This window comes from Rana temporaria, chromosome 4 (assembly GCF_905171775.1).
Source record: "Rana temporaria chromosome 4, aRanTem1.1, whole genome shotgun sequence".
NCBI classification, from domain to species: Eukaryota; Metazoa; Chordata; class Amphibia; order Anura; family Ranidae; genus Rana; species Rana temporaria.
This window is the reverse complement of record NC_053492.1, coordinates 224,202,594-224,215,819: the sequence shown is the minus strand read 5'-3', so window position 1 is coordinate 224,215,819 and position 13,226 is coordinate 224,202,594. Positions and strand designations below refer to the sequence as shown.

The 13,226-nt window shown below is 42.0% G+C and overlaps 1 protein-coding gene across 1 annotated transcript in view; it reads right to left on the bottom strand.

Annotated features, from left to right (window-relative positions):
• Nucleotides 1–4,333: 4,333 nt before the first annotated feature.
• LOC120937015 (collagen alpha-1(XIX) chain-like) overlaps nt 4,334–13,226 on the bottom strand; it is a 343,287-nt gene continuing 334,394 nt past the window's right edge. Inside the window, exon 12 of the mRNA XM_040349912.1 lies at nt 4,334–4,659. Within this exon, the coding sequence (XP_040205846.1) occupies nt 4,594–4,659 (66 nt within the window). The 3' untranslated portion in view covers nt 4,334–4,593. The remainder of the gene's footprint in view (nt 4,660–13,226) is intronic.

Below are 13,226 nucleotides of genomic sequence, written 5' to 3'. Positions count from 1 at the left end.
GTTACGGCACGGTAAATGGCTAAGAGTCTGGCGCATTGCACAGTGTTGTCCACCTAAAGGCTTTTGTTGATAGATCCTTTTGTTAAACTCAGCCTTTTTTATTTAAATGCAGTGCTTCTTAAACACACAATCAATTGCATAAATTGATAACAAAATGCTGCATTTGACCCACTTTGCCTTCAATCCAAACACACTTCAATAGGGCCTGCTGCATCAAAGAAATGCAATGTAAACCTGTAGGTAGGTGTTGGTGCTCTTAAATGGTATCCCAGATGCAGATAGAGTGGGTCAGCAGTTAACATTGCACAAACAGTTGCCCAATTGGGGACCCTTACAAACCAAGTCGAACGCAGCCTCTCTCATCTACTCAATCTTGTCCTAGCTCAGGATGTACTACATACAGTATCTGCAGTCTAGAATACAGGTCTCAGGTACTACAGGACCTAGCTGTGACATGAGAGTTTGACTCAACAGAATTATATAATTCGGCAGGTAAAAAAAAAAATTCATATATGTATTTTTAACCGTCATATACCCTATTATGACCAGGGGGAGCCTATAGAGACATGCCAAACAAAAGCCCCAACTCCTTGGAAGCTGTTTGTAATGAGTTAGGTTGAGCCAAGATGCAACATTTTTTGAATGGTTAGTGAAGTGTTTACACTATTTGTTTGAGCAACAATACCCACAGCATCTTAAACCAAAAGGTACTTGTCTGGGTCCCTAACACCTATGGGGTCCCCATATCCTGTTCTAGGTTCTTACTTGAAATAAATCATAAAAAAAGGTAGTAAGAAGATTTACATTTATCTGAATGCAGTAGCAGAAAATCCACTAAAAGACAAGGAACCACGCCAGGCAACTGTATATTGATGAACCAAGTGGCCATTTCTTTTTTTTTATATATTAATATGCCACTGCAATTCTGTTAGTTTTATCAGAGGTTCCTGGTAAAGACATTGAGGTTGATTTACTAAAAGTAGAGTGCCAAATCTGGTGAAGCTGTGTATAGTAACCAGCTTCTTACTTCAGCTTGTTCAATTACGCTTCGACAAAAAAAACTGGAAGCTGTGCAGAGCTGCACCAGATTTTGCACTCTCCAGTTTTAGTAAATCAACCCCAGTGTTAGTCATGAGTAAATGGGTCAAAGAAGTCATGAGTGAAGCTTGCTTAAAGGATAAGTTTACCTTTACAAAAAAATATATAAATGCATTTTTTTTTGCAGGTAAAAAATTATGCATTTTTTGTAATGGACCTGTAAAGCATTGCACTCACGATCAGCAGATCCTTGGTGTAATGCCACGGTCCTGAAGACTGTCTGTATCTGTCTGTCTGTACCTCCAATATGGCCAGGCAGTTACACTATGACAGGAAGTCTTAATGAACTACCACAGCACTCAACAGCGCTGTGGTAGGTCATTGGGAACTACAAGCTGACAGCCACAAAGACTGGTGGACAAGGTCATTTTCCTATTAGCAGAAAACTGTGAATGGATGACACGGCTGGGTGGGTAGAGCCCTGCATGGTCACGCTTTTTGCAGATTGTGACAGCAAGAGTGGGGGAGAAGATCCACCGCTAGCTGTTAGAATGGTGGATCAGGGGGAGCGGGGGCTGATGCATCTGTAACATGTTACATGTTAGTTACACCCTGAATGCATGTTACAAAATGTGAACCTATCCTTTAAAAAGAAGCATTAGGGCAGTAAACATTCTGCCTCTCCTGGGGCTTATAAGTCAGAGAAGTGCCATCAAGTTCAGAATTATAGCTCTATTTGTAGATACACTGTACAAATTTATAAAGATGTAAACTGTCACTGAAAATTGTGCATGAATTCTGTCCACTGACATTCTGTCCATAAATTTATGGCATTTCAATGGCAATAATTTGAAAAGTGCTTTATTTTTACTGCCAGAGATCTGAGGGAAGCCATTGTCAACATCCTTCTGAAAATGCTAGTCACCTGGCTACCTTTAATTTCAGTAGTTTCTAAATCAATGACCTGCATTAGAGAAGTAAAGGATTTTTTTTTTCAGATTCATACCTCCCTAGGTGAATGCAGCATTGGTTCGATGTTGCATCTGTCCCCCCGATGCCTCTGCACTGAGAGCGGTCGAACACTGCCAATCACTCAGTCAGAGCTCCATGAGCAGAGAGCTGTAGACTATCAGTCACAGCTCTCTTCTCCCTCCACACTCATTGGAGCACTGAGCTGTGGAGGGGGCGGAGAGTCTCTGAAAAAAGCAAGGAATCAGTTTCGTGGTCAAAACTTGAATTTCAACATTTACAGGAGCAGTACGTTTCCTTATCTTCTGAGCCCATTACTAGCAGGGCTTCGTGACTGAACAGCTTTTTTTCAGAGACTTCTCTCCATTGGCATTAGGAAGGAGCCTATCCAATGCTCTGAAACATGTCCCAGTTCACGCTGGCTTTGGGCTCACTTCGGGTGACGTCATCTACGAGTCATGCGTCTGTTGCTGGTATACTCCAATACAGCAATCTCTCCTGGTTTCTAATCACACGCACACAGTTTCCCTCTGCTGGACAGTCGAAATCAACAACACCTATTGTGAACCTGATCATCCAAGGACTACCCCCCATGCTGGACTCTGTCACACACACATGATGAGTTTTAATCCTTTGGCAAATTAAAAGTCTTAATGCTGCTGCACTTAGAGGCGCCTTATTTTTTATCATGCAAAATGAAATGCACTCCCGTAATTCATAGGAGAAGTACAGCCAAACAAGCTTTGGCTGGACTTCTCCTTTAAGGCCTGGTGTACACTTGTGTGGCTCTACAAGCCACGTTTCATATGAGCATGGCAACTTATTCATTTGAATGGGATTCCGTGCCTCCTGAAAATGCAGGGAAAGGGTCCCTGCTCCATTTTTTAAATCAAAGCCTGCATGGAAACTGCGTTTTTTCTGGGTTTTTCTGTGCAGGTGGATGCGGCTGTGGGAACAGGGACCTGCTGCGGTAATCACCCACACAAGTGTGAACCAAGTTTAACCATGCAAGTCAAAATAAAGTCGGAACTTCAGATCTGCATACTTGTCCTGGGTCAGTAACTCAAAGGAGTTAATTTTTACCAAAGGTAAAAAGGCTGTTCACTTTGCAAGGGGATTCCCCACAGAGCTTAGTGGATGAGGTGAAGCATGGCTGACTTCCATCCCAATCATGTGCAAGCAAAAATGCAATATTTGATTTGTCTTGCATGTGATTTGGTATTCTTTGCAAAGTGAAACATTAACATATTGGCTAAGCCCTGAGGAAAACTCTTTTGCAAAGTGCAACTTCCCTTTCAACGTGAACAGTCGATTTGGCTTTAGTAAATTAACTCCAAAGTATCCCAAAGGCAACACCAGCTTTCTCAAAAGTGAGGGTAAGCAATGATTTTTATTTAATGGTTTGCTTTTTTTTCACTACTCTGTTTTTTACTAACGTTTAGTGTTTTTTACTTAGCCTCTATACACACTTGAATATTTCCCTGCTGACTTCCCTATGCGTGACTACGTAGAACCTCTTTTTGTCCATGTTCACACTTGTCACTCAATTTTTTTAGCTAAGTCTCTTTTGGTCTTATAAGCTTCAATGAGACAATCTTTAAAATGTAAGAAACGTGAACTGCTTTTCATTTCCTTCCTTTAATAAACATTTGAAGCTTAAAATACGCACAAAATTGACTGCAATACCCCCAGAAAAAAACTTCAAAATCACCAGGAATACAATCTGCTTACGTGCGATTGCAGGCTAATGCCACACACGACTGGTTTTCCCAACGGAAAACTGCCATGTTTTCTTTTTTGTTGGAAAAAACTGCCGTGTGTATGCTCCATAGCAGTTTTCCCGACGAGAAAATTGACCACAAAAAAATTAGAACCAGCTCTCCTTTTCCCGTTGTGATTCCTGGCGGTCTTTTTCCCTTTACGAAAACCGCTCGTGTGTATGCTTTTCTGAGGGGAAAAAAACCACACATGCTCAGAATCAAGTATGAGACGGGTGCATACGTTCTGGTAAAACTAGCGTTCATAATGGAGATAGCACATTTGTCACGCTGTAACTGAAAAGGATGAAGACTGAAAAGCGCAAATCATTTCTCAAACTTTTACTAACATGAGGATCAGCAAAAGAAGCCCAAAGGGTGGCGCCATTTGAATTGAACTTTCCCTTTATAGTCCCTTCGTATGTGTTGTACATCACCGCGCTTTGGTCGGGCAGGATTTGGCCTGATCCTCTGTATGCAAGGCAGGCTGGAGAGGAATCACTTTGGGAATACCTTTTTTTTTCTGACAGGAAAATCGGTCGTGTGTACAAGGCATTAGACACTGCAACTTTTTATTTTGAACTTGGGTTGAATTGGGTCAGAATAGAGAATAGAGTGCAGGAATGTATTACGTTGCCAAGTTCATGTCAACAGGTTGCTGAGACTTTTATATCAGGTTAAAAATGTAGCAAGTTTTTAGTACAAACCAGTAGTATTACTATATTTAATTACAAGCTACACACAATTTAGTGAGCATTGAATATGATTATACTGTTTGTCAGGTGCAACATCAAAAAAACAAGTCACCTAAAGATACAACTTTCAGATTTCAATCATTTAATTTACATACCATGTCTCCTTTCTCTCCTTTGCTACCCTCAAGCCCACTTTCTCCCTGTTAAACAAAAAAAAGTGTTAATATATGTTTCTTTAATCATCAGTCACAGAGCCTTGACATCATTTTACACAAGGGTTTGCATTTTACTACAATGACATCATTGGGTTAATTTACTAAAGGATTCCAGAAACGTAATACAATTGTGTGAATGTTCCCTTCAGTTTTCCAGTCATGTACAGATGAAATAAGTAAACAGGCATTTGCTTTTTCATAGGTTTGAAACAACTGAAGAGAATATTCACACAATTTATTGTCTGAAGATTCTTAACTCCTTTAGGCAATCTGCCTCCCTCTATAGAAGTCTATATATTTTGTTGGTGCTTGGCTGCTTTGTGGTTATAACTGGTAAGCTGAATAACATATTGGCTTTATATATCTTTCAGGTACTCTTGGGGTAAGACTTCCTCAACCACTTAAGGACCGGACCAATATGCTGCTAAATGACCCAAGGGGTTTTTACAATTCGGCACTGCGTCGCTTTAACAGACAATTGTGCGGTCGTGCAACGTGGCTCCCAAACAAAATTAGCGTCCTTTTTTCCCCCACAAATAGAGCTTTCTTTTGGTGGTATTTGATCACATCTGCGGTTTTTATTGTTTGTGCTATAAACATAAATAGAGCGACAATTTTGAAAAAAATTCAATATTTTTTACATTTTGCTATAATAAATATCCACCAAAAACATATATAAAACATTTTTTTTCCTCAGTTTAGGCCAATACGTATTCTTCTACCTATTTTTGGTAAAAAAATCGCAATAAGCGTTTATCGATTGTTTTGCGCAAAATTTATAGCGTTTACCAAATAGGGGATAGTTTTTTATTTTATTTCTTTTTACTACTAATGGCAGCGATCAGCGTTTTTTTTCGTGACTGCGACATTATGGCGGACACTTCGGACAATTTTGACACATTTTTGGGACCATTGTCATTTTCACAGCAAAAAATGCATTTAAATTGCATTGTTTATTGTGAAAATGACAGTTGCAGTTTGGGAGTTAACCACAGGGGGCGCTGTAGGAGTTAGGGTTCACCTAGTGCAGGGATATGCAATTAGCGGACCTCCAGCTGTTGCAAAACTACAAGTCCCATCATGCCTCTGACTCTGGGTGTCATGCTTTTGGCTGTCAGAGTCTTGCTATGCCTCATGGGAATCGTAGTTCTGCAACACCTGGAGGTCCACTAATTGCATATCCCCGACCTAGTGTGCGTTTACAACTGTAGGGTGGTGTGGCTGTAGGTCTGACGTCATCGATCGAGTCTCCCTATAAAAGGGATCACTTGATCGATGCAGCCGCCACAGTGAAGCACGGGGAAGCCGTGTTTACATACGGCTCTCCCCGTTCTTCAGCTTCGGGGAGCGATCGCGACGGAGCGGCTATAAACTAATAGCCGCGCCGTCGTCCCGGATCGCTCCCCGCGGGAATCCGACCGCCGCATGTAGCGGGGGGGGGGGGGGTCCCGATCGGACCCCCGACCCACGTCTAGGCAGGGACGTACAGGTACGCCAATGTGCCTGTACGTGCCATTCTGCCGACATATATGTACATGCGGCGGTCGGGAAGTGGTTAAACAGAAATGCCAGTTCTGTTCTAATATCATGGACCACTGCAATATTAGTTACCATTAAGAATGGTCAGAACACCCCCCGTTTTCGGTTCACACCAGAACTTGCCGAACAGGCAAAAAATTTGTTTGAACACGTGAACTCTGTTAAAGTCTATGGGACACGAACATGAAAAATCAAAAGGGCTTATATGCATGGTATTGTCATAAATAGTGTTTGGGGACCCGGGTCCTGCCCCAGGGGACATGTCTCGATGCAAAAAAAAGTTTAATGGCCATTTTTCCGGGAGCAGTGATTTTAATAATGCTTAAAGTGAAACAATAAAAGTGAAATATTCCTTAAAATGTTGTACATAGGGGGTGTTTATAGTATGCCTGTAAAGTGCCACATTTTTCCAGTGTTTAGAACAGTCCCTGCAGCAAAATTACATTTCTAAAGGAAAATGTTCTGTGGCTTTCGAATTTTCCCAAAAACCCAGCATATTGTTCGGTGTTCGCTAATACACCCGAACAACTAAAGTTCAGCCCGAACTTATGCTCGGGCCTAACCGTTCGCCCATCACTAGTCACCATGTGAGAGATTAAGGGGGTCGATTTACTGCAAAATAGAGACTGCAAAATCTGGTGTGCATCGAAAATAATCAGCTTTCATTTTTTATTTTTTTTGTCAAAGCTTAAATGGGGTTGTAAAGGCAGAAGTTTTTTTTTTTTTTTTCTGTAATGCATTCTATGCAGTAGGATAAAAAGCCTTCTGCTCGGGAGAGAAGGAGGGGCGGGGCTGGGCAATGTCTGAATGGACAGAAGGAGCTGCAACTCGGCTAGGGTGCCCCAATAGCAAGCTGCTTGCTGTGGTGGTACTCAACAGGAGGGAGGGGCCAGGAACAAGCTGATGTTAGAAAGTGATTGGTTACCATGCACAGCTGCGCCATATTTTGCACTCTCCAGTTTTAGTAAATCAACCCCTCAGTCTCCATGATATAGATATTAATGATGTTTGGAAAATATGAGATGGTGGCACCCTCTTTGTGGAACTATGGAGGGAAGTGGAGTCAAAACTATAGCAGGATAGCCTCACCAGTTTACTTGTTGCATATGGAATGTTATTTGAGTGGCCAGAAGGGGATTGCTGATAAACATGAACTTGCAAGGAGCACAGTAAAATTCAAGGTGAAGCTAGACAAGGATTGACTAGAAGTGAGCAAGAACTACTTATGCCGCGTACACACCATCACTTTATGTGATGAAAAAAAATTACGTTTTTAAAAACGTCACTTTAATTGACCGTGTGTGGGGGAAAACGTTGTTTGTCTTCTAAAAAACGACCAAAAAAAATTGAAGCATGCTTCAATTTTTTGTGTCGTTTTTCAAAACGTCAACTTTTACTTCACAGAAATTGACCGTGTGTAGTAAAAAAACGTCGTTTAAAATGACGTTTTTTCACCCACGCATGCCCAGAAGCTACTTATGAAGTAAGCTTCAATGGAAAAAGTGGTGAGAACGTAACCTCGCTTTGCTAGAACATTGTGAGAAAAACTATGGTGTGTAGGCAACTTCGTCTTTGAGCCTAGGTTCACACTGCTGCGAATTCAAAATCGCGGTAAAATGATTTTACCGCGATTTCGCGGCCGCGATTTTGCCGCGATTTCGGCCGCAGTTTAATGTAAATCGCGGCCCGAAATCGCAAAAAGTAGTACAGGAACTACTTTTTGAAATCGCAGATGCGTTGTCGCCCTGATTAGGACAGTGCCATTGCCGACAATTGCCGCCGATTTGAGATGCGATTTGACATGTCAAATCGCATCTCAAATCGTTCCAAATCGTACCCAGTGTGAACCAGGGCTGAAAATTGAAGTTTCAAAAACGTCATTTTTTACTTCACAGAAAATGTCGTTTTTTTTCATCACATAAAGTGATGGTGTGTACGGGGCATTAGAGTTAAGGGAACAGGACAGAGCACAAGGAAATGAGGCATTCAGGGATAGACAGATCATGAATTCAAACACAAGTGAAGAGGGAGAATAACTAATAAGAGGTAATAAACACCTCAACAGACCACACTGGGAAAATAGATGGAAACACAACACAACAATGAGAAACTAATCAACAGCAAGCAGGTCAAGGCAAATACTAAGTGAATCTATGCTTTGCCCACATAGGGCAAAGAAACAGGTACACTTTAATACAGACTTCTACAGATGTACCTTCTTGCCTTCATTTTATTTCACTTCTCTGTTCAGCTGCCTAGGAGTAAAAGGTAAGCCCTTGGGGCCAGATTCACAGAGAATTGCCCAAGCGCAGCGTATCAGAGATACGCTACGCCGCCGTATCTTACCTGGCCCTAAGTTGAATCCAGGAAGATTTTGCGCCGCAAGTTACGGCGGCGTAGTGTATTTCTCGGCGCGTATTTCAAATTGGGCGGGTAGGGGGCATGATTCACTTAAATGAAGCGCGTCCCCGCGCCGATTGAACTGCGCATGCTCCGTTTTGAATTTTCCCGCCGCGCTTTGCGCGAAATGACGTCGCACCAACGTAATTTTTTGAACTTCAATGTGTGTTACGTCCTTTCCTATTCACGGACGACTTACGCAAAAAAAAAAAAAATTAAAATTTGACGCGGGATTGACGGCCATACTTTAACATGGCAAGTCTATCTATAGGCCACAAAATAGCAGCTTTAACTATACGCAGGGAAAAGCCGACTAGCGACGACGTAAGAGAATGCGACGGCCGCGCGTACCTTCGTGGATTGACGGAAAAAGCTAATTAGCATAACCGAAGCGGAAAACGACAGGAACTCCACCCAGCGGGCACCGACGTATTGCACCTACGATTCGAAGGCGTACAAAGCCGTACGCCTGTCGAATCGAAGCCAGAAGCCATCGTATCTTGGTTTGAGGATTCAAACTAAAGATACAACGCGGCAAATTTGAAAGTACGCCGGTGTATCAGTAGATACACCGGCGTACTTCTGTGAATCTGGCCCTTGGTATCTATGACGGAGATGATGTGTAGGTTACAAAGAGCTACAGATGGCAGTGGGGAGGTGAAAAAAAAAAACTGTGTAAAAACTGTGTAAAATGTGTAAAAACTGTGTAAAATAAGAATTAAAACATTCAAACAAAACACTGATAATTACACACATTTGTGTTTCTATATTGTTATCTTATGGCAACAGTCAAATACCACCCCCTGCCTAATTTATATCGTAAATAGAGCAAAGCAGAAACCAAATTGTTTACTTAGCTGGTATATTACAAATGATATGCATGTATACAGTTTAAAATAAACAACTCCATAGTTAATGCAACAACCACGTGATCCCAATCCTTGACCTAGGGCATGACACGACATGAATATGAATTCCTTTTAAAAAGGTTTATGTCATTTTCCAAACTGTGCACTGATACAGTAGCATTTGCCACATGTAAGACTTAAGTTTTAAAGCCCCAGGGTGTGCAGATTTTAAACTGGGAAATAGCTCTGGACTCTCCAGCAGCTGTTTGCTTGGTTACATAGCATTTTTTGGTCAGTGTGGCTTCCTGATACATTCCGCTGCCTGTTTGTCAACTTGTGACAACAGAGCTTGGAGGAAAATTTTATCTCACTGACACAGTTTTGTAGCCCAATATGAAATGGTAAGACCTATTATAAAATGTCTATAATGTTTTTGCATATATGTATGGGATATGTAAAACAGAATGAATAATTCAAGAAACATTAATTTTTCCACATTGCCAATTCAGGAAATAATGAAGAGGCATAAGCACAAATAATTCAATAAAGGGACATAAATTAAAATCTCCAAGAAAAAAAAGGGCCATGAACGATTAGCATTGTCAGTTTTTTTAGCCAATAGGCATGCTTGAATAGGTTTCTAAAAAAAAAAAAAAATATTAAAAAAAATATGGCTAATGACCCTGGACAAACTACAGTCTCCATCTCCCTCCTAAACCTTCACATCAAATTACTAGCCAAGTTTCTCGCCACACATTTAAATACTATTAGGCTCCATTCACATCTAGGCGGATGAAATCGCTGTGTTTTGTCGCCGCAAATCGCGGTACAAATAGCGGCGTTTTGTAACGTGATTTGCGGCGACAAAACGCCGGTATTGTCCGCCTAGATGTGCCCCGGATTGACCCCCCTCTATGGAGATGCTTCCCATCTCCTAGCCCAACGCCGAAAGACGCCTGAAAAAAAGGTCCGGGACCTTTTTTCAGGCGGCAGGCGTCAGGCGTCCAGCGTTCGGCGTGGAGATGTGAACCATCTCCATAGAGGGAAATGTGTTTCCAGCCCTCTGGCGGCAGCGGCGTAGCGCTAAAGGCGTAAAAACGCCTAGATGTGAATGTGGGCTTGGGCTTCATTTCCACTGGCGTTTTTACAGCCACTTTTCTGAGCGTTTTTTACAGCTTAAAAACGCCTGTCCATGTTATTCTATGGCATCATGCCCACAGACGATTTTGAGCTGCAAATGGCATAGGCGTTTTTGAGCTGTAATAAAAACGCAGGACCAGGGCGTTCTGAAGCCCCAGAGTAGAGCTGTAAAAACGCCAGACGTTAAAAAACGCCCGAAAACGCTAAAAAACGCGACCGCTGCATTTTTAAAGCTGCAGCTCACAAATTTTTTTTTTTTTTTACAAAACAAACATGGACAGGCGCTTTTAAGCTGTAAAAAAGCCTAACAGTGGCTGTAAAAACGCCAGTGGAAATGAAGCCTTATTGGTAAATTATTACACTGTGACCAAACCGTTTTTTGTTCCAATCCAGCTCAATCTTACTCTCCCAGGCAGCCAAAAATAGACGCATACCATGTGCTTTCTGTCCCTTGACATTTAGAGGGTATTTGACTCGGTCACTTGGCCATATCTTAATTACACCCTTCAGCGTTGGGGCTTTGAAACTCATTTCCTGACTTTGATCTCCTCCTTATATAATATTCCACGGCATACATCAAATATGCAGGCTACAAATCTGTGATGTTTAACATTAGAAGATGCACCAGACAGGGCTGTCCCCTTTCCCCTCGGCTTGCCTTATTCATCAAACCTTTGGCACAGCTGATCAGATCAAACCCTGATGTCAAGGGATAGAAATGGGAGCACACCAACACAAAATTTGTCTTTGCGGACGATATACTAATCTTATCCACACATTTCTGCCCCCAAACTGCTCTCTATATTAGGCAAGCTTAGCCCACATCTCTGGCCTAATTGTTAACCCTAACAAATCAAAAGTGCTTAACAAGGGGGCGGAACAGTGGTGTAGTGGTTAGCACTTTCATCTAGCAGCAAAAGGGTCGCTGGTTCGAATCCCGACCACGACACCATCTGCTTGGAGTTTGCATGTTCTCCCTGTGTCTGTGTGGGTTTCCTCCGGGTATACCGATTTCCTCCCACCCTCCAAAGACATGCTGGTAGGTTAATTGGATCCTGGCCAAATTGGCCCAGTATATATATGTATATATGTGTGTGTACGACTGTCTCCCAAGTGTGTCAAGATCCTACGGGGTTAATGACCGCACCAGCCGGGAAGACACTGGCTGCAAAAAGCGCCTAGAGGCGATTTAGTTCACATGTGTAGCGCTATACAAGTCATTCATTCATTTATTTCCTTAGCACCGACAAAACTCCAACAAGCCATGACCTCTCTGCCGTTTACATGGGCGTCACACCATCTTCCGTACTTAGGAGTTCAACTCACTGCCTCACCTACTGATCTATTTTCTGTCAATTACTTGCCCCTGTTAAAGCTGATGACTAGTTTAATGATCTAATGGTCCTCTGTACCCCTATCCTGGTTGGGTAGAGTTAATGCTACCAAAATGTCAATACTGCCCAAATTCCTATACCTATACCATCATATTTTCTACGCCTTACACAAAGAGTAATGACTTGCATTTGAAGAGCGAGCAAACCTTTGAATCCCCAAGTCTACCTTATTTCTTCCCAGACTTAGCAGGTACCTTAGAATCCCACATTTTTCATTCTACTATTATGTGGCACAACTTTCACAATTACCTAAATATTATGCAGTGAATGACACCCCACTGTGGGCAAACAGTCGAATCTTTAGATTGCGATCCCATCTCTGTAGCCAATATGCTTTGGCTTCATCCCAAAGATAGATCCTCTATTCTAAATCCCATCACCAAATATTCCTTGAATATTTGAGACAAATTCAGAGACACACAAAATCTACACTCACCCCATAACCCGTTCCGCTCCTTCCTTGGAAACCCTGCATTTTACCTGGCCTGGGATTCGTCCGCTGCATTCACCACCTGGTTCGACACTAACCTATTCAGATTCCACAAACTGGTCTCTAACAAAGCTATTCTATCCTATTCGTCTTGCGGACTCCCTAGGTCTGAATTATTTTGCTACCTACAGATCAAAAATTCCTATATGCCATTTCTTAGAATGGGATCATTATTTAGTCAGATGACAATTCGAACAAATCTAATAACCCACACATTTGAGGTCTCATTTTGATTATACACCAACTGAACACGTTCCAAATACAGCACAACCATCATACACAGAGAAATGGGCACAGGATCTGTAGCGCACAATTGAGATCACAGACTGGGCTAATATTTGGAAGACAACTAAATCCTCCTCGACGAATGTCTTAGCAATCAAAACTACCTACAAGGTCCTAACATGCCGGTACCTAGTGCCTGCAAGGATAGCTAAATATGCCCCCTCATACTCATTTGGTGGCACTGCCCAGTTGTCCAGGAATTCTGGAGGCATATCTTTGCTATGGCCTCTAGAGCGCTAGAGATAGCAGTTTAACTTGATCTGGCAATGGCTCTCTTAAACCTTAAGCACACTCAGTTCCAATTACTCTTACAACTCACAATAGCAGCCAAACAAAACATAGCCAAGCATGGAAGTCCCAGGCTTTGTTTGTGGCTGAAGCTAAACATAGGATAAATAGAGCCCTTACTAAAATGACAGCTGTTGAAATTGACAAGATACTGAAGTTTGAAAAGGT